At 49.0% G+C, this 24824-nt stretch overlaps 1 protein-coding gene across 1 annotated transcript in view; it reads left to right on the forward strand.

Annotated features, from left to right (window-relative positions):
* Nucleotides 1-24815, forward strand: part of chn2 (chimerin 2) — a 69262-nt gene extending 44447 nt beyond the window's left edge. The window contains exons 7-13 of the mRNA XM_065027473.1: nucleotides 1919-2008; nucleotides 14275-14359; nucleotides 20555-20728; nucleotides 21474-21551; nucleotides 21783-21920; nucleotides 22104-22209; nucleotides 22326-24815. Coding sequence (XP_064883545.1) covers nucleotides 1919-2008; nucleotides 14275-14359; nucleotides 20555-20728; nucleotides 21474-21551; nucleotides 21783-21920; nucleotides 22104-22209; nucleotides 22326-22497 — 843 coding nt within the window. The 3' untranslated portion in view covers nucleotides 22498-24815. The remainder of the gene's footprint in view (nucleotides 1-1918; nucleotides 2009-14274; nucleotides 14360-20554; nucleotides 20729-21473; nucleotides 21552-21782; nucleotides 21921-22103; nucleotides 22210-22325) is intronic.
* Nucleotides 24816-24824: the final 9 nt, after the last annotated feature.

The following is a 24824-nucleotide window of genomic DNA, read 5'->3' on the forward strand; positions in this document are numbered from 1 at the left end:
TAAAAGGTAAAATAAAAAAATGAAGCCGGTGGCTGATGAATCCCATAACACATTCCAGTCTATGGTAGTGAAACAGTCCGGTAGTTTAACAACCACTTCATCGGACCACTTCCTTATTGAGCACGTCATTGGTACTTCCTGTTTTTGAGTTTTTGCTTGTAAGCACGAATCATGAGGATAGGGTTATGGGAGATAGGGAGAGCTTTGTATGTGTTTGTGTGTGGAGTAAATGTTTTGTCTCATCTAGTTGCACAGTTGACATGCTGGTAGAAATGAGAAGACATTACTTCTGTAGCTACAGCACAACATGGTCCTCAGTCTACGTTACGGAAATTTGGACGGTGTACAGGAGGCTCAAAGCCATATTTTTAAAACGGCTTCTATGTCTATTACAACCTTTTTTAAAGCTGCCTATCCTCTCATTTCAGATGAAGTGTCTCTGAGCTGAGTGAGCTTCAAGCATATATTTCTCTCTCCCTTAGGATCCTTCCCTTCCTCAACTATTCTACCCTTCCAGCTCTTCATCATTCCATCACAGCTACAAAATCCTCTGTTCTAGTTTAATTCTGACATTCCCTCATTCTGATGAGGCACTCCTGGTGTTTTAGAAGGAGTGGATGTTTCGAAGGAGAGTCACTTAAAATGTGTTGTAGTGCTGTAAATTCGGCAACAGCCTGGGACCTGACAGGGATTTGGCCACCGTGGGATTACACCTTGAGTGGGGATTACGGCCATAATCCCTGCCAATCCCAGTGGATGATCATGGTCGGGTGCTGTTCTGATGGGGGTTTTAAGAGCAGAGCAGAGTGATTGGTGGGAGCAGGCTGGAGTCATAGCGGCTGTTTGTAGTCTGGCTGCAGTCTAGGCAGGGAGAGGAAGACCACCAGTGGATTGTGAGGCATGAATGTCGAGATGTAGTTGACTAATCTGTTTCTACTGGACTGGAAGGAATCTAGGAGCATGTTGTGGCTCTTCTGGGCCAGAAGGATAGTGCCAGGACTCCTGTTGTGTGGAGGGGACTTGGTTATGTAACTGTTGTTGGTGGGGGGGTTTGTTACCGTGGGCTACTGGCAGTTCAGTATCTCCAGTTGAGTGTGTATGTCCGGGAGGCAACGTGCTAATAGGTAGTGTGACATGGTTCTCTGTGTCTGTAGAGAGTTTGACAGCAGCCATTGATCCTGCTTTAGATTGCTGCTGAGCTGTACTGACAGCTCCCCCTCACCCCACACACACTCACTCTAACCCCACACACCCACCTAGCCCCTCCCCACCAACCAAGGGACTCTCCTCCTAGCCCCTCCCCACCAATCAAGGAACCCTCCCCCCGGACTTCTCTCTCTCCTATTGGGTGTGTGTGAATGAGAGCCATTGTGTGAGGCACACTCCTGCCCTGGGGGCCGCCCACTGCTGCTGGCTGCTCTCTGCTTCTTTTCCCTGGAGCTGGAGCTCAGAATAGATGCAGAGCCGCCCCCATCCTGACTGTCAGTCTGTACCCTCCTGGGTCCCAGCAGCAGCAGGAAGAGGAGTAGGAGGAACAGAGGGAGGAGGAGGGGAGAGGAGCACAGCGGCCGTGTCCTCCTCGTTGGGCGGCTGCCGCCGGCGTCTGTTACCCAGCACTGGGCGCTACGTCCTCCAGCACACACCACACGGCTCACCAGAGGAGACCGAGGCTCTGTGGGAGCCCGGACTAGGACCAGGACAGGGGGACACAGTCAGACACACGGCAGCGGCCATGGAAGTGGAGGAAGGGAGCCGGGGTCCGGGAGGAGGGATAGGGCCAGGAGATGTAACGGTCCACAAGACCAAGAGAGGGGAGCGGAAGAGGCAGGAGCTACTGGCCTTCGCCCTGAGGGTCAAGTTGGGGAGCAGGAGAACGTTACTCTGGAAGCCTCTAAAACTGTTGGCTTCCTGTCCACAGATCACCACTTCTCCTCTGGTACGGCACAGCACCCTGAAAGACTGCCCCTCCGAGAAGCAGAGCTCCTATGACAAGATCCACAACTTCAAGGTGAGATGGTTTGTTTGACTGAACCTTTTTAAAGGAGGATGTAGTGAGGTACTGGGAGGGAGGGAGGGGGTGAGAGTCGACTGCTTTAGGACCTCTGTAGGAGGTCTGCCTCTCTGTAGATTCTTTGTTCAAAGCTCTGTTCGAAGCTCTTTCACCTCAGGAAATGATTCCATTCCTACAGGCAGCTCTGCTTGTCCATGCAGGCTCTGGGAGATTAAGTTCTGTCAGGTTGATCTGAAACTTAAAAGTGACGTTCCTCAAAGTGACAAAGTAACCGATTTCAATGACTCTTTTTATCTGCTTAGTGAGCTGCCTACCTGTCACTAGACTGGCTACCGGTTAGGTACCATTATAACACAGAGACTGATGTTATTCATCATTATGTGCTTTCATGATGAAAGCTGTCTTGTGGGCACGTGCAGCTGTCAGCCATATGTCTAAATCTATCGACTTGCTTCATGGATATGGCATATGTTTTAACCCATTAACGGCTGTGAACATTGATTGGCTGAGATTTTCGAGCACTTTAACCTCTTTGTTTCATCTCGATTTTCAAAAACAGAAATACAGTTGATATATTGAAATAAATATTGAATACAACAAATGATTTTGGTGCGTGAGACCAACACAAACTTGGCAGTAAACCTAACCAGTATTTTTGACCTCTTAGCTTCATCAAATCTAAACATTTCAAACAGAAAACCAGAGAAAATTAACAATGACAAATGGTTTGATGAAGAAAGCAAAAACCTAAGAAAGAAATTGAAACATATCCAACCAAAAACATAGAGACCCAGAACCTGAGCCTACGCCTTCACTATGGTGAATCACTAAAACAATACAGAAAGAACAGCACTTCAGAAATCAGCTCAATGTAATTGAAGAATCCATAGACTCTTAGAATACCCTAAACAAATAACAACACAGAGTTATCTATCAAATGAAAATAAATGGGTAAATCACTTCTCCAATCTTTATGGCCCTACAACAAAGAACAAACAGCAGAAACATGATCAAATACACATTTCAGAATCAACTATACAAGACTACCAGAACCCACTAGATTATCAAATTACATTGAATGAACTACAGGACAAAATACAAACCCTCCAACCCATAAAGTCCTGTGGTGTTGGTGTCCTCAATGAAATTATAAAATATACAAACCACAAATTCCAATTGGCTATACTTAAACTCTTAAACATCATCCTTAGCTCAGTCATCTTCCCCAATATTTGTAATCAAGGCCTGATCACCCCAATCCACAGAAGTGGAGACAAATTTGACCCTAAAATAACTACTGTGGGATATGTGTCAACAGCAACCTTGGGAAAATCCTCTGCATTATCATTAACAGCAGACTCATACATTTTCTCAGTGAAAACAATGTACTGAGCCAATGTCAAATTGGCTTTTTACCAAATGATCATAAAACAGACCATGTATTCACGCTACACACCCTAACAAACAAACAAACAAATCCAGTTTGGGATTAGGGTCTGCTATACAAATTGATGGAAATTGGTGTTGGGGGAAAAACATACGACATTATAAAATCTATGTACACGGTTAAAATGGGCAAAACACACATTTTCTTTCCACAGGGCTGGGGGGTGAGACAGGGATGCATCTTAAGCCCCCCACCCTCTTCAACATATATCAACGAATTGACGAGGGCTCTAGAGCAGTCTGCAGCACCCGGCCTCACCCTACTAGAATCTGAAGTCAAATGTCTAGTGTTTGCTGATGATCTGGTGCTTCTGTCACCAACCAAGGAGGGCCTACAGCAGCAACTAGATCTTCTGCACAGATTCGGTCAGACCTGGGCCCTGACAGTAAATCTCAGTGAGACTAAAATAATGGCCTCCCGGTTGGCGCAGTGGTCTAAGGCACTGCATCGCAGTGCTAGCTGTGCCACCAGAGATTCTGGGTTCGAGCCCAGGCTCTGTCGCAGCCGGCCGCGACCGGTAGGCCCATGGGGTGGCGCACAATTGGCCCAGTGTCGTCCGGGTTAGGGAGGGTTTGGCCGGCAGGGATTGGTTGCGGCTGGCTTCCAGGTTGGATGTGCATTGTGTCAAGAAGCAGTGCGGCTTGGTTGTGTTGTGTTTTGGAGGACGCATGGCTCTCGACCTTCGCCTCTCCTGAGTCCGTACGGGAGTTGCAGCGATGAGACAAGACTGTAACTAATTGGATACCACAAAATTCGGGAGAAAAAGGGGTAAAAAATAATAATTTAAGACTAAAATAATGGTGTTCCAATAAAGGTCCGGTTGCCAGGACCACAAATTCCATCTAGACACCGTTGCCCTAGAGCACACAAACTATAGGTACCTCGACCTTAACATCAGTGCCACAGGTAACTTCCACAAAGCTGGGGACGACCTGAAAGACAAGGCAAGAAGGGCCTTCTATGCCACCAAAAGGAAATAAAATTTGACATACCAATTAGGATCTGGCTAAAAATACTTAAATCAGTTATAGAACCCATTGCCCTTTATGGTTGTGAGGTCTGGGATCCGCTCACCAACCAAGAATTCACAAAATGGGACAAACACAAATATCCTCTGTGTACAATGTAAAACACCAAATAATGCATGCAGAGCAGAATTAGGCCGATATCTGCTAATGATCAAAATCCAGAAAAGAGCCATTAAATTCTACAACCACCTAAAAGGAAGTGATTCCCAAACCATCGATAACAAGCAAGCTGGTCCTGGGGCTCTGTTTGCCCACAGACCCCACAGAGCCCACAGAGCCCCAGGACAGCAACACAATTAGACTCAACCAAATCAGAAGAAAACAAAAATAGACTTTTTTTGATACATTGGAAAGAATTAACAAAAACAAAAACCACAGTAACTGACCCAAAATGTAGGACATCTTTGACTATGTACAGACTCAGTGAGTATAGCCTTGTGAGTATAGCCTTGCCGCGTAGGCAGACCTGGCTCTCAAGAGAAGACAGGCTATGTGCACACTGCCCACACAATGATGTGGTAACTGAGATGCACTTCCTAACCTCCTGCCCAATGTATGACCATATTAGAGACACACATTTCCCTCAGATTACACAAACCCACAAAGAATTTGAAAACAAATCCAATTTTGAGAAACTCCCATATTTATTGGGTGAAATACCAGTGTGCATCACAACAGCAGTATTTGTGACCTGTTGCCACAATAAAAGGACAACCAGTGAAGTATAAATATAACCCATATTTCTGTTTATTTATTTTTCCCTTTTGTACTTGACATTTTTGCACATAATATGACATTTGTAATGTCTTTTTATTATTTTGGAACTTTTGTGAGTGTAATGTTTACTGTTAATTTTTGTTTATTTCACTTTTGTTTATTATTTGGTTCACTTGCTTGGACAATGTTATGTGTTTGCCAATGCCAATAAAGCCCTTAAATTGAATTGAGAGAGAGAAAGCGATCTCTCCTCATGGGCACCTGAATACATTCCTGCCATTGTGTCTCAGGTTTCAGTGAGCCTGCAGGGTAGAATGGCCTCCTAACCTCCAGCTCTCCAGCCCAGTGTTTGGTCCCATTTCAGAACAACAAACCACCCGGCTGCTCAGCACCTGTCAAGAGCCCTTATCTGTACTGTTCTATCAATCTAACGTAACCTAATGACTCTTTAGTGAAGTGGTCGGTGCAGGCTTGCGTGTGTGTGAACATGTTTGCATGTATCCAGCAGCCCGGGCAGGAACAGATGCCAGACACTTTGTAAATCCTTTTAATCTGACTTGTATACACAGTCACTCATTGGACTTGGGGTCCCTCCCTCCCTCCCACTGTAGACTGGGCTTGGGGTCCCTCCCTCCCACTGTAGACTGGGCTTGGGGTCTCTCCCTCCCACTGTAGACTGGGCTTGGGGTCCCTCCCTCCCTCCCACTGTAGACTGGGCTTGGGGTCCCTCCCTCCCTCCCACTGTAGACTGGGCTTGGGGACCCTCCCTCCCTCCCACTGTAGACTGGGCTTGGGGACCCTCCCTCCCTCCCACTGTAGACTGGGCTTGGGGTCCCTCCCTCCCTCCCACTGTAGACTGGGCTTGGGGTCCCTCCCTCCCTCCCACTGTAGACTGGGCTTGGTTTCCCTCTCTCCCTCCCACTGTAGACTGGGCTTGGTTTCCCTCTCTCCCTCCCACTGTAGACTGGGCTTGGTGTCCCTCTCTCCCTCCCACTGTAGACTGGGCTTGGGGACCCTCCCTCCCTCCCACTGTAGACTGGGCTTGGTGTCCCTCCTCCCTCCCACTGTAGACTGGGCTTGGTTTCCCTCCCTCCCTCCCACTGTAGACTGGGCTTGGTGTCCCTCCCTCCCTCCCACTGTAGACTGGGCTTGGTGTCCCTCCTCCCTCCCACTGTAGACTGGGCTTGGTTTCCCTCCTCCCTCCCACTGTAGACTGGGCTTGGTTTCCCTCCCTCCCTCCCACTGTAGACTGGGCTTGGTGTCCCTCTCTCCCTCCCACTGTAGACTGGGCTTGGTTTCCCTCTCTCCCTCCCACTGTAGACTGGGCTTGGTCCCTCCCACTGTAGACCCTCTCCCTCCCACTGTAGACTGGGCTTGGGGTCCCTCCCACTGTAGACTGGGCTTGGGGTCCCTCCCACTGTAGACTGGGCTTGGGGTCCCTCCCACTGTAGACTGGGCTTGGGGTCCCTCCCACTGTAGACTGGGCTTGGGGTCCCTCCCACTGTAGACTGGGCTTGGTGTCCCTCTCTCCCTCCCACTGTAGACTGGGCTTGGTTTCCCTCCCTCCCTCCCACTGTAGACTGGGCTTGGTGTCCCTCTCTCCCTCCCACTGTAGACTGGGCTTGGTGTCCCTCTCTCCCTCCCACTGTAGACTGGGCTTGGTGTCCCTCTCTCCCTCCCACTGTAGACTGGGCTTGGTTTCCCTCCCTCCCTCCCACTGTAGACTGGGCTTGGTTTCCTCTCTCCCTCCCACTGTAGACTGGGCTTGGTTTCCCTCTCTCCCTCCCACTGTAGACTGGGCTTGGTTTCCCCCTCCCTCCCACTGTAGACTGGGCTTGGTCCCTCCCCTGTAGACCTTGGGGTCCCTCCCACTGTAGACTGGGCTTGGTTTCCCTGTAGACTGGGCTCCCTCCCACTGTAGACTGGGCTTGGTTTCCTCTCTCCCTCCCACTGTAGACTGGGCTTGGTTTCCCTCTCTCCCTCCCACTGTAGACTGGGCTTGGTTTCCCTCTCTCCCTCCCACTGTAGACTGGGCTTGGTTTCCCTCTCTCCCTCCCACTGTAGACTGGGCTTGGTGTCCCTCTCTCCCTCCCACTGTAGACTGGGCTTGGGTCCCTCTCTCCCTCCCACTGTAGACTGGGCTTGGTTTCCCTCTCTCCCTCCCACTGTAGACTGGGCTTGGTGTCCCTCCCTCCCTCCCACTGTAGACTGGGCTTGGTTTCCCTCTCTCCCTCCCACTGTAGACTGGGCTTGGTTTCCCTCTCTCCCTCCCACTGTAGACTGGGCTTGGGGTCCCTCCCACTGTAGACTGGGCTTGGGGTCCCTCCCACTGTAGACTGGGCTTGGTTTCCCTCTCTCCCTCCCACTGTAGACTGGGCTTGGTTTCCCTCCCTCCCTCCCACTGTAGACTGGGCTTGGTGTCCCTCCCTCCCACTGTAGACTGGGCTTGGTGTCCCTCTCTCCCTCCCACTGTAGACTGGGCTTGGTGTCCCTCTCTCCCTCCCACTGTAGACTGGGCTTGGTTTCCCTCCTCCCTCCCACTGTAGACTGGGCTTGGTGTCCCTCCCTCCCTCCCACTGTAGACTGGGCTTGGTGTCCCTCTCTCCCTCCCACTGTAGACTGGGCTTGGTTTCCCTCTCTCCCTCCCACTGTAGACTGGGCTTGGTGTCCCTCTCTCCCTCCCACTGTAGACTGGGCTTGGTGTCCCTCCCTCCCTCCCACTGTAGACTGGGCTTGGTGTCCCTCTCTCCCTCCCACTGTAGACTGGGCTTGGTTTCCCTCTCCCTCCCACTGTAGACTGGGCTTGGTTTCCCTCTCTCCCTCCCACTGTAGACTGGGCTTGGTTTCCCTCCTCCCTCCCACTGTAGACTGGGCTTGGTGTCCCTCCCTCCCTCCCACTGTAGACTGGGCTTGGGTCCCTCCTCCCTCCCACTGTAGACTGGGCTTGGTGTCCCTCCCTCCCTCCCACTGTAGACTGGGCTTGGTTTCCCTCCCTCCCTCCCTCCCACTGTAGACTGGGCTTGGTTTCCCTCTCCTCCCACTGTAGACTGGGCTTGGGGTCCCTCCCCTCCCTCCCACTGTAGACTGGGCTTGGTTTCCCTCCCTCCCACTGTAGACTGGGCTTGGGGTCCCTCCCTCCCTCCCACTGTAGACTGGGCTTGGGGGTGTCCTCTCTCCCTCCCACTGTAGACTGGGCTTGGTTTCCCTCTCTCCCTCCCACTGTAGACTGGGCTTGGTGTCCCTCCCTCCCTCCCACTGTAGACTGGGCTTGGTGTCCCTCTCCCTCCCACTGTAGACTGGGCTTGGTGTCCCTCTCTCCCTCCCACTGTAGACTGGGCTTGGTGTCCCTCTCTCCCTCCCACTGTAGACTGGGCTTGGTGTCCCTCTCTCCCTCCCACTGTAGACTGGGCTTGGTGTCCCTCTCTCCCTCCCACTGTAGACTGGGCTTGGTGTCCCTCCCTCCCTCCCACTGTAGACTGGGCTTGGTGTCCCTCTCTCCCTCCCACTGTAGACTGGGCTTGGTTTCCCTCCCTCCCTCCCACTGTAGACTGGGCTTGGTGTCCCTCCTCCCTCCCACTGTAGACTGGGCTTGGTTCCCTCTCTCCCTCCCACTGTAGACTGGGCTTGGTTTCCCTCTCTCCCTCCCACTGTAGACTGGGCTTGGTTTCCCTCTCTCCCTCCCACTGTAGACTGGGCTTGGTTTCCCTCTCTCCCTCCCACTGTAGACTGGGCTTGGGGTCCCTCCCTCCCTCCCACTGTAGACTGGGCTTGGTGTCCCTCTCTCCCTCCCACTGTAGACTGGGCTTGGTGTCCCTCCCTCCCTCCCACTGTAGACTGGGCTTGGTTTCCCTCCCTCCCACTGTAGACTGGGCTTGGGGTCCCTCCCTCCCTCCCACTGTAGACTGGGCTTGGGGTCCCTCCCACTGTAGACTGGGCTTGGGGTCCCTCCCACTGTAGACTGGGCTTGGGGTCCCTCCCACTGTAGACTGGGCTTGGGGTCCCTCCCACTGTAGACTGGGCTTGGTTTCCCTCTCTCCCTCCCACTGTAGACTGGGCTTGGTTTCCCTCCCTCCCTCCCACTGTAGACTGGGCTTGGTGTCCCTCTCTCCCTCCCACTGTAGACTGGGCTTGGTGTCCCTCCCTCCCTCCCACTGTAGACTGGGCTTGGTGTCCCTCTCTCCCTCCCACTGTAGACTGGGCTTGGTGTCCCTCTCTCCCTCCCACTGTAGACTGGGCTTGGTGTCCCTCTCTCCCTCCCACTGTAGACTGGGCTTGGTGTCCCTCTCCCTCCCACTGTAGACTGGGCTTGGTTTCCCTCCCTCCCTCCCACTGTAGACTGGGCTTGGTTTCCCTCCCTCCCTCCCACTGTAGACTGGGCTTGGTTTCCCTCCCTCCCTCCCACTGTAGACTGGGCTTGGTTTCCCTCCTCCCTCCCACTGTAGACTGGGCTTGGTTTCCCCTCTCCCTCCCACTGTAGACTGGGCTTGGTTTCCCTCCTCCCTCCCACTGTAGACTGGGCTTGGTTTCCCTCCCTCCCTCCCACTGTAGACTGGGCTTGGTTTCCCTCTCTCCCTCCCACTGTAGACTGGGCTTGGTTTCCCTCCCTCCCTCCCACTGTAGACTGGGCTTGGTTCCCTCTCTCCCTCCCACTGTAGACTGGGCTTGGTTCCCTCCCTCCCTCCCACTGTAGACTGGGCTTGGTTTCCCTCCCTCCCTCCCACTGTAGACTGGGCTTGGTTCCCTCCCTCCCTCCCACTGTAGACTGGGCTTGGTTTCCCTCCCTCCCACTGTAGACTGGGCTTGGTTTCCCTCCCTCCCTCCCACTGTAGACTGGGCTTGGTGTCCCTCTCTCCCTCCCACTGTAGACTGGGCTTGGTGTCCCCCCTCCCTCCCACTGTAGACTGGGCTTGGTGTCCCTCTCCCTCCCACTGTAGACTGGGCTTGGGGTCCCTCTCCCTCCCACTGTAGACTGGGCTTGGTGTCCCCTCTCCCTCCCACTGTAGACTGGGCTTGGTGTCCCTCCCTCCCTCCCACTGTAGACTGGGCTTGGTTTCCCTCCCTCCCACTGTAGACTGGGCTTGGGGTCCCTCCCTCCCTCCCACTGTAGACTGGGCTTGGTGTCCCTCCCTCCCTCCCACTGTAGACTGGGCTTGGTTTCCCTCCCTCCCTCCCACTGTAGACTGGGCTTGGTTGTCCCTCCCTCCCTCCCACTGTAGACTGGGCTTGGTTTCCCTCCCTCCCTCCCACTGTAGACTGGGCTTGGTGTCCCTCTCTCCCTCCCACTGTAGACTGGGCTTGGTGTCCCCCTCCCTCCCACTGTAGACTGGGCTTGGTGTCCCTCTCTCCCTCCCACTGTAGACTGGGCTTGGTGTCCCTCCCTCCCTCCCACTGTAGACTGGGCTTGGTGTCCCTCCCTCCCTCCCTCCCACTGTAGACTGGGCTTGGTGTCCCTCTCTCCCTCCCACTGTAGACTGGGCTTGGTGTCCCTCCCTCCCTCCCACTGTAGACTGGGCTTGGTTTCCCTCCCTCCCTCCCACTGTAGACTGGGCTTGGTTTCCCTCTCTCCCTCCCACTGTAGACTGGGCTTGGTTTCCCTCTCTCCCTCCCACTGTAGACTGGGCTTGGTTTCCCTCTCTCCCTCCCACTGTAGACTGGGCTTGGTTTCCCTCCCTCCCTCCCACTGTAGACTGGGCTTGGTGTCCCTCTCTCCCTCCCACTGTAGACTGGGCTTGGGGTCCCTCCCTCCCTCCCACTGTAGACTGGGCTTGGTGTCCCTCTCTCCCTCCCACTGTAGACTGGGCTTGGTGTCCCTCTCTCCCTCCCACTGTAGACTGGGCTTGGTGTCCCTCTCTCCCTCCCACTGTAGACTGGGCTTGGTGTCCCTCTCTCCCTCCCACTGTAGACTGGGCTTGGTGTCCCTCCCTCCCTCCCACTGTAGACTGGGCTTGGTGTCCCTCTCTCCCTCCCACTGTAGACTGGGCTTGGTGTCCCTCTCTCCCTCCCACTGTAGACTGGGCTTGGTGTCCCTCTCTCCCTCCCACTGTAGACTGGGCTTGGTGTCCCTCTCTCCCTCCCACTGTAGACTGGGCTTGGTGTCCCTCTCTCCCTCCCACTGTAGACTGGGCTTGGGGTCCCTCCCACTGTAGACTGGGCTTGGGGTCCCTCCCACTGTAGACTGGGCTTGGGGTCCCTCCCTCCCTTCCACTGCAGACCGGGACCAGAGACCAGGGCTGAGTTCCAAATGGCACCATATTCCCTAGATAGAGGACTAGTTTCACCAGGAAAAAGTAGTGCACTATATAAGGTTTATTATACTTACTGAAGAGACATTCCTCTGTCATTACTAAGCACAGTGTGAAGAGCTGTGGCACATCCAGGTAAACAAGTATCCCTCTATTTTGACATGGTGTAATATTTACTTCCCAAGCCAGAGCAGCCCATAGGACAGTAAGCCACGTCTGACCCAGAGCAGCCCATATGACAGTAAGCCACGTCCGACCCAAAGCAGCCCATATCACAGTAAGCCACGTCTGACCCAGAGCAGCCCATATGACAGTAAGCCACGTCCGACCCAAAGCAGCCCATATGACAGTAAGCCACGTCTGACCCAGAGCAGCCCATATGACAGCAAGCCACGTCTGACCCAGAGCAGCCCATATGACAGCAAGCCACGTCTGACCCAGAGCAGCCCATATGACAGTAAGCCACGTCTGACCCAGAGCAGCCCATATGACAGTAAGCCACGTCTGACCCAGAGCAGACCATATCACAGTAAGCCACGTCTGACCCAGAGCAGCCCATAGGACAGTAAGCCACGTCTGACCCAGAGCAGCCCATAGGACAGTAAGCCACGTCCGACCCAGAGCAGCCCATAGGACAGTAAGCCACGTCTCACCCAGAGCAGCCCATATGACAGGAGTCTGTTTCTGTAGTGTGAGGCAGCTTGATGTGTATGTACACCCCCTGGACAGGACGCTAATATTCTCTCCCCTATGAGAAACCATTGTGAAACCTCCATTTTGATCTAAGAAACAAAAGAGCTGATGAACGAATACAGAATGTGTAGTTTGGACGACAACATGATTCATTGTGTGTGAATCTCTGTCAGCCCATCTGATCTGCCCTGGGTCCCACTCACCTACAGTAACCATCTGACCTGCCCTGGGCCCCACTCACCTACAGTAACCATCTGACCTGCCCTGGGTCCTACTCACCTACAGTAACCATCTAACCTGCCCTGGGTCCTACTCATCTACAGTAACCATCTAACCTGTCCTGGGTCCTACTCACCTACAGTAACCATCTAACCTGACCTGGGTCCTACTCATCTACAGTAACCATCTAACCTGACCTGGGTCCAGTAACCATCTAACCTGACCTGGGTCCTACTCACCTACAGTATCCATCTGACCTGACCTGGGTCCTACTCACCTACAGTATCCATCTGACCTGACCTGGGTCCTACTCACCTACATTAACCATCTGACCTGACCTGGGTCCTACTCACCTACAGTAACCATCTGACCTGACCTGGGTCCTACTCACCTACAGTAACCATCTAACCTGCCCTGGGTCCTACTCACCTACAGTATCCATCTGACCTGACCTGGGTCCTACTCACCTACAGTAACCATCTAACCTGCCCTGGGGCCTACTCACCTACAGTAACCATCTGACCTGGGTCCTACTCACCTACAGTATCCATCTGACCTGACCTGGGTCCTACTCACCTACAGTAACCATCTAACCTGCCCTGGGGCCTACTCACCTACAGTAACCATCTGACCTGGGTCCTACTCACCTACATTCACCTACATTAACCATCTGACCTGTCCTGGGTCCTACTCACCTACAGTAACCATCTAACCTGCCCTGGGTCCTACTCACCTACAGTAACCATCTGACCTGACTTGGGTCCTACTCACCTACAGTAACCATCTGACCTGGGTCTTACTCACCTACAGTAACCATCTGATCTGCCCTGGGGCCTACTCACCTACAGTAACCATCTGACCTGCCCTGGGCCCCACTCACCTACAGTAACCATCTGATCTGCCCTGGGGCCTACTCACCTACAGTAACCATCTGACCTGGGTCTTACTCACCTACAGTAACCATCTGACCTGACCTGGGTCCTACTCACCTACAGTAACCATCTAACCTGACCTGGGTCCTACTCACCTACAGTAACCATCTGACCTGACCTGGGTCCTACTCACCTACAGTAACCATCTGACCTGACCTGGGTCCTACTCACCTACAGTAACCATCTGACCTGGGTCCTACTCACCTACAGTAACCATCTGACCTGACCTGGGTCCTACTCACCTACAGTAACCGTCTAACCTGCCCTGGGGCTAACTCACCTCCAGAAATACAATGAATGAAAAAATTCACAGATCTTGTGTGTTTGTCTGTTTGCGTATATGTGTGTGTGATTTAGAGTTATGTTTGTTTACTGTGTGTGTGTGTGATTTAGAGTTATGTTTGTTTACTGTGTGCGTGTGTGATTTAGAGTTATGTTTGTTTACTGTGTGTGTGTGTGATTTAGAGTTATGTTTGTTTACTGTGTGTGTGTGTGATTTAGAGTTATGTTTGTTTACTGTGTGTGTGTGTGATTTAGAGTTATGTTTGTTTACTGTGTGTGTGTGTGATTTAGAGTTATGTTTGTTTACTGTGTGTGTGTGATTTAGAGTTATGTTTGTTTACTGTGTGTGTGTGTGATTTAGAGTTATGTTTGTTTACTGTGTGCGTGTGTGATTTAGAGTTATGTTTGTTTACTGTGTGTGTGTGATTTAGAGTTATGTTTGTTTACTGTGTGTGTGTGTGATTTAGAGTTATGTTTGTTTACTGTGTGCGTGTGTGATTTAGAGTTATGTTTGTTTACTGTGTGCGTGTGTGATTTAGAGTTATGTTTGTTTACTGTGTGTGTGTGTGATTTAGAGTTATGTTTGTTTACTGTGTGTGTGTGTGATTTAGAGAGTTATGTTTGTTTAGTGAGGGCGAGAAGGTGTGGCGTGTGTGTCTTCCAGACTCTAATCTATTGCTGTGTTGTCTCACCCTTTTCCTAGGTTCATACTTTCCGAGGGCCTCACTGGTGCGAGTATTGTGCCAACTTCATGTGGGGCCTCATAGCCCAAGGGGTCCACTGCTCAGGTACCCTCCTCTTCCATTCAGACATCCCAACACTGCTCACTGCTGACCTAGCTACCATCAACTTTCATGAGTACTTCATTACATTAGAGTACCATCCCAAATATCACCCTATTCCCTATGTAGTCCACGTGTGTAGGGCTCATAGATCAGAACCCTAAAGTTTTACAGGGAATAGGATGCAATTTGGGATGAAAGCCTAAAGAAAATAACTCCAATCCCTGATCAGACCCTTGGAGTCCTGTTAACATCCCTGATCAGACCCTTGGAGTCCTGTTAACATCCCTGATCAGACCCTCGGGGTCCTGATAACATCCCTGATCAGACCCTTGGAGTCCTGTTAACATCCCTGATCAGACCCTCGGGGTCCTGTTAACATCCCTGATCGGACCCTCGGGGTCCTGTTAACATCCCTGATCGGACCCTCGGAGTCCTGTTAACATCCCTGATCAGACCCTTGGAGTCCTGTTAACATCCCTGATCAGACCCTTGGAGTCCTGTTAACATCCCTGATCAGACCCTTGGAGTCCTGTTAACATCCCTGATCAGACCCTCGGGGTCCTGATAACATCCCTGATCAGACCCTCGGAGTCCTGATAACATGTTCAATAAATCATCCATGTAACCAGGCTTTGTCTCATTTTATCCCCCGTGTTTACCACAAATAAACAATATGACTTCCAAGTTTTGATTTATTTCAAGAATTCACATTTGATCAAATATCAATCAAATTGGACTGATCAGACGTCTCTGTCCGGTTGGGTTTAATGTCATGTGACTAATGTTATGTGACTAATGTCATGTGACTAATTGTAACACATGAGATATCAAACTTGAAATGCCTAATAATGTATTTATTTTTAAATGCTATGACAATAAAAAGGGTATTACAATATTACGTCTAAGCCTGGATCATGTCATGGAATGTAGAGTCCAGGAAATGTGGTCTGTTCCATATAAGTCAATGGTTGGATGAGTCCAGGAAATGTGGTCTGTTCCATATAAGTCAATGGTTGGATGAGGCCTGTGAAATGTGGTCTGTTCCATATAAGTCAATGGTTGGATGAGGCCTGTGAAATGTGGTCTGTTCCATGTAAATCAATGGTTGGATGAGGCCTGTGAAATGTAGTAATTTAGCATTCCTCAGTGACACCTGGGACAAACCAGTTCCCCCTGTGACTATGGCTGTCAACTATTTATAAACAAGACAGACGCTCACAGAGAGCTTAGAAGGTGCATCAACGGGACACACCCAGTCAAGCAAGGACATCCAAATACTGTATCCACAAAACTGCAACAAGGCTGGCTGTGCTGGCTGGCTGTGCTGGCTGGCTGTGCTGGCTGATCAAATTTTATTGGTCACATACACATGGTTAGCAGATGCGAGTGTAGCGAAATGCTTGTGCTTCTAGTTCTGACAGTGCAGCAATATCTAACATGGTAATCTAAAAATTCCACAACTACCTAATAAACACATCTAAGTAAAATAATGGAATAAGAATATATAAATATATGGATGAGCAATGATAGTGGCATAGGCAAGATGCAATAGAATGTATAAAATACAGTATATGAGTAATGTTAACGAGGAATGCAAGATATGTAAACATTATTAAAGTGGCATTCTTAGTGACTGGTGATCCATTTATTAAAGTGGCCAATGATTGAGTCTGTATGTAGGCAGCAGCCTCTGTGTTAGTGGCTATTTTAACAGTCTGATGGCCTTGAGATAGAAGCTGTTTTTCAGTCTCTCGGTCCCAGCTTTGATGCACCTGTACTGACCTCTCCTTCTGGATGGTAGCAGGGTGAACAGGCAGTGGCTCGGGTGGTTGTTGTCTTTGATGATCTTTTTGGCCTTCCTGTGACATCAGGTGCTGTAGGTGTCCTGGAGGGCAGGTAGTTTGCCCCCGGTGATGCGAGGGGAAGAACGCACCACCCTTTGGAGAGCCTTGTGGTTGAGGAAGGTACAGTTGCTGTACCAGGCGGTGATGCACCCGACAGGATGCTCTCAATTGTGCATCTGTAAAAGTTTGAAGGTTTTAGGTGACACGCCACATTTCTTCAGCCTCTTGAGGTTGAAGCGGCGCTGTTGTGCCTTCTTCACCACACTGTCTGTGTTGATGGACCATTTCAGTTTCTGTGATGTGTACACCGAGGAACGTAACTTTCCACCTTCTCCACTGCTGTCCCATTGATGTGGATAGAGGGGTGCTCCCTCTGCTGTTTCCTGAAGTCCAAGATCATCTTCTTTGTTTTGATGACGTTGAGTGAGAGGTTGTTTTCCTGACACCACACTCCGTGTGCCCTCACATCCTCCTTGTAGGCTGTCTCGTCATTGTTGATAATCAAGCCTACTACTGTTATGTGGTCTGCAAACTTGATGATTGAGTTGGAGGTGTGCATGGCCACGCAGTCATGGGTGAACAGGGAGTACAGGAGGGGGCTGAGCACGCACCCTTGTGGGGCTCCATTGTTGACGATCAGTGACGTGGAGAGGTTATTTCCTACCTTCACCACCTGGGGGCGGCCCATCAGGATGTCCAGGACCCAATTGCACAGGGTGGGGTTGAGACCCAGGGCCTCAAGCTTAATGATGAGCTTTTTCTGGTGACACTGTCTGTGATTTATTTAGAATTAAAGGCACACTTAACCAGCGTGGCTACCACAGCATTCTGCAGCGATACTGCATCCCATCTGGTTTGCGCTTAGTGGAACTATCATTTGTCTTTCAACAGGACAACAACCCAAAACACACCTCCAGGCTGTGTAAGGGCTATTTGACCAAGAAGGAGAGTGATGGAGTGCTGCATCAGATGATCTGGCCTCCACAATCACCCGACCTCAACTCAATTGAGATGGTTTGGAATGAGTTGGACCGCAGAGTGAAGGAAACAAGTGCTTAGCACACGTGGAAACTCCTTCAAGACTGTTGGAAAAGCATTCCTCATGAAGCAGGTTGAGAGAATGCCAAGAGTGTTCAAAGCTGTCATCAAGGCAAAGGGTGGAAACTTTGAAGAATCTCAAATAAAATACAAAATGTATTGATTTATTTAACACTTTTTTTGGTTACTACATGATTCCATATGTATTTCATAGTTTGATGTCGTCACTATTATGTAGAAATACAATGTAGAAAATAGTCAAACTAAAAACCTTGTAATGAGTACAGTAGGTGTGTCCAGACTTTTGACTGGTACTGTATGTCACACTGAAACCCTAATATGGTACCAATGGTATTCACTAAGTTGCTGGTTTATATTTAGGATCAACAGCGTTGTCATTCTGTTTGCGGCAGGGTAGCCTAGTGGTTGGACTAGTAATCGGACTAGTAATTGAAAGGTTGCAAGTTCAAATCCCCGAGCTGACATGGTACAAATCTGTTGTTCTGCCCCTGAACAAGGCAGTTGATCTGGCCTCTTTTTTGGCCACTGTTCCTAGGCCGTCATTGAAAATAAGAATTTGTTCTTAACTGACTTGCCTAGTTAAATAAAGGTAAAATAAAAATGAGTTTCTATATTTTTACAGGTAATAAGGACACACAGAGAGCTAGAGATAATTACAGACACCTGTGATAATCTGAAATACCCCAAAAGCACCACTAGATGTCTTGTGATAACTTGAAAGTTCCCAGTAAATGAACCACCCTTTGCAACCCTAGTATTTATGAACACCACCTGATGATTCTACTGATCAATAATGTTGTATCCTAGTGAACTTGTTGAAATGTTTGTTGGCTGAAAATCAGATCAGACTGTATTTTTATAACGAGGCAAGCCAGTTTAGAACAATTTCTTATTTACAATGACTGCCTATCGGGGAACAGTGGATTAACTGCCTTGTTCAGGGGCAGAACGACAGATTTTTTTACCTTGTCAGCTCAAGGATTCGTTCCAGCAACCTTTCGGTTACTGGCCCAACGCTCTAACCACTAGGCTACCTGCCGCCCTATACTTCACTGGTGCAGTGAAGTATAGGGTAGAGACACACTATAAATACATTACAGATATTTACAACTTAGCAAGACTGTAGCACAATAGAGGCTAGTTGACCAGTAGACAAGTAGGTTTGGAAAGTCCCTAAACTCTCTGCGATAGACACAGGGTTCTATTATGGCCTGGATACAATCCTGACATGGATGCGTTGAAAGGAGGACTAACGTGGCTGTTTTTCTCTGTAGACAGATGGTTTGTTGTTCAGATATTAGCCATGCTTATAAGCCCCAGGCAAACACTGGTATCATCAGACAGCCCTGTGCCCTATGGGAATCAGAAGAGACTTCTTTAGTACTTCCAGTTGTATCTGAAGCGGTCCTCTAACACACAGAGATACACAACTGATGACTGGCTTTCTATCCTCATTGTCTCGCTTTCTCCCCATCCTCATCTCTCTTCTCTCTGTTCTCTCTCTCTTCCTCCCTATCCCCATCTCTCTCTCTCTGTGTGTTTCCTCTCTCTTCCTCCCTATCCCCATCTCTCTCTCTCTGTGTGTTTCCTCTCTCTTCCTCCCTATCCCCATCTCTCTCTCTCTCTGTGTTTCCTCTCTCTTCCTCCCTATCCCCATCTCTCTCTCTCTGTTTTTCCTCTCTCTTCCTCCCTATCCCCATCTCTCTCTCTCTCTGTGTTTCCTATCTCTTCCTCCCTATCCCCATCTCTCTCTCTCTGTGTTTCCTATCTCTTCCTCCCTATCCCCATCTCTCTCTCTCTGTGTTTCCTCTCTCTTCCTCCCTATCCCCATCTCTCTCTCTCTGTGTTTCCTCTCTCTTCCTCCCTATCCCCATCTCTCTCTCTCTGTGTGTTTCCTCTCTCTTCCTCCCTATCCCCATCTCTCTCTCTCTGTGTTTCCTCTCTCTTCCTCCCTATCCCCATCTCTCTCTCTCTGTGTTTCCTCTCTCTTCCTCCCTATCCCCATCTCTCTCTCTCTGTGTTTCCTCTCTCTTCCTCCCTATCCCCATCTCTCTCTCTCTCTGTGTTTCCTCTCTCTTCCTCCCTATCCCCATCTCTCTCTCTCTGTGTTTCCTCTCTCTTCCTCCCTATCCCCATCTCTCTCTCTCTCTCTGTGTTTCCTCTCTCTTCCTTCTTATCTGGCATGCTTAGCTTGTCTTCTTCCTCCCTATCCCATCTCTTTGTCTGTATCTCTTTCTCCATCTTTTTCTGTCTGACAGTCTCTCTCTGTTTTTTCTCTATTTTTAATCTGTCTGTATCTGAGAATAAGGAACCCCAGTCAGCGGACCAGCAATAATGCTGAGTATTTCTTGGTAGTAACAACGCCACTATCAGTGATGAATGATTTAGCTGGATGTTCTTATTGAGTCAGGGAGACTCCCAAGTACAGTATGTTTACAGGCAGGCAGAGAAACCTCAACCTAGGTTACATTCCTGTGGCATCTCCCAGAGAGGCAGCTTGCTCTCTTCGTCACGGTGTGTGTGCAGGCCAGACCGGGACAGTGATGCCACACAGAGAGGTGGTGTTCCGCTCTCTCACTCCCCTGCTGTCCACCACCTCTCTGTGTGGCATCACTGTCCCTGTGTCTGGCCTGCACACACACCATGACGAAGAGAGCAAGCTGCCTCTCTGGGAGATGGTGGGCCACGTCACAGCAGAGGGTCTTGGACAGCAGGGGGTGAGAGAGCGGAACAAGACCCTCTGCTGTGACGTGGCCCACCATCTCCCAGAGAGGCAGCTTGCTCTCTTCGTCACGGTGTGTGTGCAGGCCAGACCGGGACAGTGATGCCACACAGAGAGGTGGTGTTCCGCTCTCTCACCCCCTGCTGTCCAAGACCCTCTGCTGTGACGTGGCCCACCATCTCCCAGAGAGGCAGCTTGCTCTCTTCGTCACGGTGTGTGTGCAGGCCAGACCGGGACAGTGATGCCGCACAGAGAGGTGGTGTTCCGCTCTCTCACCCTCTGCTGTCCAAGACCCTCTGCTGTGACGTGGCCCACCATGGCATATTGAAGCAGCCTGGTCTTACCGTAGCTGGCTGGGCTTTCTCTCTGAGATCGGGATAATCGTTGTACTACTTTGTTATCTCTAACCCCTCTGTAATGTGTTACATGTTGTTTTAGAAGAAGTCGACCATAATCATGTCAGATTATAAGATTGGAATAAATCCTTTCTGTATGTATGTATGTGTGTGTGTGTGTGTGTGTGTGTGTGTGTTTTAACACTGACTAACCACCTCTCTGACCTGTGGTTTTCAGACTGTGGGCTGAACGTACACAAGCAGTGTTCCAAGCTGGTGCCCAGCGACTGTCAGCCAGACCTGCGCAGGATTAAGAAGGTGTTCAGCTGTGACCTCACTACCCTGGTCAAGGCCCACAACACCACACGGCCCATGGTGGTGGACATGTGTATCAAGGAGATAGAACTACGAGGTACCGTTTAGAAGGTTTCTGTGACATTTAGCCAGGTGCACCCTGCATGTTGTTAGCTAAACTGAAAGAATATTCCAATTTCAAGGTGAAAATGGATGTCTGTGATTTGGTCTTGTGTGGCTCAGTTGGTAGAGAATGGCACTAGCAATGCCAGGGTTGTGGGTTCCATTCCCACGGGGGACCAGTACTTTAATGTATGCACCCACAACTGTAAGTTACTCTGGATAAAAGCGTCTGCTAAATTACTCAAATGTATTGGCTCTCTTGGACCAGGGTTAAAGAGGCTCCTAAATGAAGTGCTGTGTCAACCAATCTTTTAAATTAGCATCAAATTCAATCAATCAAATGTATTTATATATCCATTTTTACATCAGCAGATGTCACAAAGGGCTTATACAGAAACCCAGCATAAAACCCCAAACAGCAAGCAATGCAGATGTAGAAGCACAGTGGCTTGGAAAAACTCCCTAAAAAGGAGTATTTGTCCATTTGAACTGTGTTGAACTACTCTCAAAAGGCTTATTTCTAAAATACAGTATATATAACAGACTTAATCAACATTTTAATCAAAATATGTAATTTCCCCAAAGTACTGTAATCTGCCTCGAGGCTCCATTGGTTGAAATAAAGGCCACCCTTGTTGAATAATTTTGTTGATCCAAAGAGCTTGTTGAGTTTATTTAGTAGAGACTGCATGGGGTGAAAGAGAGTAGAGATAACTGACTCTCTGTGTTGCTGCTTGCAGGTCTGCAGTCTGAGGGCCTCTACAGAGTGTCTGGCTTCTCAGAACACATTGAGGACGTGAGGCTCGCCTTTGACCGAGGTTTGTGTTAACTTAATTTCCTTTGCCTCCGGGCTTCGGTCTGGTTTAAGGTTATGAGACATGAAAGTCCATAGGTTGAAATGAAAAGCACATGAGCAAAGGAAAGCCGTATCAGACTGCCGGATGTCGTTATGTGAGGTGTAAAGGGCAATTATGTTGCATTGTGGTAATTGTAGTGAATATACTGCAGTCTGGTCGGTACATAATGTGTCTGGTGTGTCATCTCTGCAGATGGCGAGAAGGCAGACATCAGTGCCAATGTGTACAACGACATCAACATCATCGCTGGAGCTCTGAAGCTCTATCTGAGAGACCTGCCCATTCCAGTCATCACATTCCACGTGTACTCCAAATTCATACAAGCTGCAAGTACGTACGCCTATACTTATTCCCACAATTAGCTCAATGCACCTTGGGTCTCCAGCGCAATGACTGATTGTGTACTGAGCTAAAGGCTAGGCACTAGCTTGGGGAGCTAAGGAAAATGTTCAGGTCTGTGGCACGGTTATTTATCAGGTGAATGTAACTAACAGTAGTACTTCCTCCTGGTAGAAATTCCCAACCCAGACACCAGACTGGAGGCCATCCACGAGGGGCTGCTGCAGCTCCCACCAGCCCACTACGAGACCCTACGCTACCTGATGATGCATCTCAAGAAGTGATGAAACACACACTGCATCTGATCTTCATGGGGTTGAATCAGTGATGTAGTCTTACATACACATATGTTGTTTCTCACCTTTCTGACTAATATAATAATCATCTTTCTCACAGGGTCACCATGTTTGAAAAGGACAATTTCATGAATTCTGAGAACCTGGGGATTGTGTTTGGTCCGACGTTAATGCAGCCGCCCGAACAGAACGCCCTGGCCACTCTGAACGACATGAGGCATCAGAAACTCATCATACAGCTCCTGATAGAGCATGAAGACGTCTTGTTTTGAAGGACTGGAGCCCTGTCTGTTGCTGGGCAGGATGGGCTGGAGCCCTGTCTGTTGCTGGGCAGGAATAGGATGTTTGATTTATTCCATACCAGAGGAATCTCAAGCCATCATGTCTGTCATCATATGAAGTGTCAAAATTCCCAAATGTTTCTATTGTGGTCAGATTTGAGCTTCCATTACTTCTCTCCCATAAGCATGAGTGTTGAAGTTGAGTCTGTGGTACGTCAGTCAGACATAATGTCTTGTTACAGTAAGGTCAAAGGTTGTCACATCCTGCCATATTCTCCTTAAGAGGAACAAGGTACTGGATACGTCCCAAATGGCACCCTATTTTCATTACTTCTGAACAGGCCCCATAGGGCTCTGGTTAACAGTAGTGTACACTATATAGTGAGTAGGGTGCCATTTTAGAAAAAGCCATTGATTCCAACATTTTCACACACCTTTCATGGCGTCAAGTAGCCTAGCGGTAAGTGTTGGGCCAGTAAACGAAGGTTGCTGGTTTGAATACCCGAGCCAACAAGGTTAAAAATCAGTCAATGTGCCTTTGAGCAAGGCACTTAACCCTAATTTGCTCCAGGGTCGCTGTACTACCATGGCTGACCCTGTAAAACAACACATTTCACTGCCCGTTTTCCGGTGTCTGTGACAATAAAAACATGTTTCCATAAATCCAGAATCACACTAACACATTCTTCTTGGTTGATGTCTGTCTGTATAGTGATTGTCTGCTCAGGTGTGTTCGTTGTGTGCTTATTGGTCAATGAGTCTCATGACTCAGTAACTGTGTGATCCTGTAGGGTGAGATATGGATGGTCTATGTATGAAGCACTGTGCTAATCAATTTATTTTGTGAAGATTTCTTTGTTTTCAGCATCATGTGCTTTTTTCCCCCCTGAAACTGATAGGTTGTCAAGGATCTGCGATGTGTTCCATTGTCAAAATACAACAAAACCCTAAAGGAATTGGTAAACAGAGCAGGTTAAACTTGTAAGGAAATGCTTAGAAACCCATTTTGAGTGGCGAGGTTGAAGTTCCATCTGCAACTGTTTGCTGGTACTATAAAAATAGGCCGAGTTATAGTGCATGGTTTGGGTGAAATGTGTGTGAGCCTAAATGTTTACAGAACTTTTGAATCAAACTTCTCATTCTTTTAAATGAATTAATATAATATATATATTAATATTCATACTTTAGTGGAATACCATGGGGTAATATATGTATATACATATACACTGAACTAAAATATTAACGCAGCATACAACAATTTCAACAGAATTGACTGAGTTACAGTGCAAATCAGTTGCAATAACTGAATTAGGCCCTTATCTATGGATTTCATAAGACTGGGTGGGCCTATGTCCTCCCAGGCCTACCCATGGGTGCTCCCCTGCCCAATCAGAATGAGTTTTTTTCCCCACACAAAGGCTTTATTACAGACAGAAAGACTCCTCAGTTCTATCAGCTGTCCCGGTGGCTGGTCTCAGACGATCCCGCAGGTAAAGAAGCCGGATGTGGAGGTCCTGGGATGACGTGGTTACACGTGGTTGTGAGGCCAGTTGGACATACTGCCAAATTCTCTAAAATTATGCCTGCTTATGGTAGAGAAATGAACATTGAATTCTCTGGTGGACATTCCTGCAGTCAGCTTGCCAATTGCACGCTCCCTCAAAACTTATATCTGTATCTGTATCGATATCTGTGGCATTGTGTTGTGACAAAACTGCACATTTTAGAGTGAACTTTTATAGCCCCCAGCACAAGGTGCACCTGAATAATGATCATGCTGTTTAACCAGCTTCTTGATATGCCACACCTGTCTGGTGGTTGGATTATCCTGGCAAAGGAAAAATACTCACAGGGATGTAAATAAATGTGTGCACAACATTTTAGAGAAATAAGCTTTTTGTGTGTATGGAACATTTCTGGGATCTTATTTCAGCTCATGAAACCAACACTTTACATGTTGCGTTTATATTTTTGTTCAGTAATAGATACTCGTAGACTGCCAAACATCTAGTATGGGTAAGGACTAGACTTCGTAGTGTTCTGACACTATTTGACACATACTAAAGTCAGGAAACATGAAGTGTAAATGTTCAGACTATAAAACTGCCTGGAGCAGCTATAGGTGTTGTGGAGCTTGCCTTCTCCAAACAACGTCACGGCGACAGAGTTTACACATTCTCTGTTTTCCATTATTGATAATAATTGAAATCCTTTCTACGAATCCATTTTATTAAAAGTATTTTTGTGATGGGTGCAATTAAGATTGTAATTGATCAAATGCTGATTTATTAAAAGGATGTAAAATGACATTTTGCTCA

This window comes from Oncorhynchus nerka, linkage group LG14, assembly GCF_034236695.1.
Source record: "Oncorhynchus nerka isolate Pitt River linkage group LG14, Oner_Uvic_2.0, whole genome shotgun sequence".
Classification (NCBI taxonomy): domain Eukaryota; kingdom Metazoa; phylum Chordata; class Actinopteri; order Salmoniformes; family Salmonidae; genus Oncorhynchus; species Oncorhynchus nerka.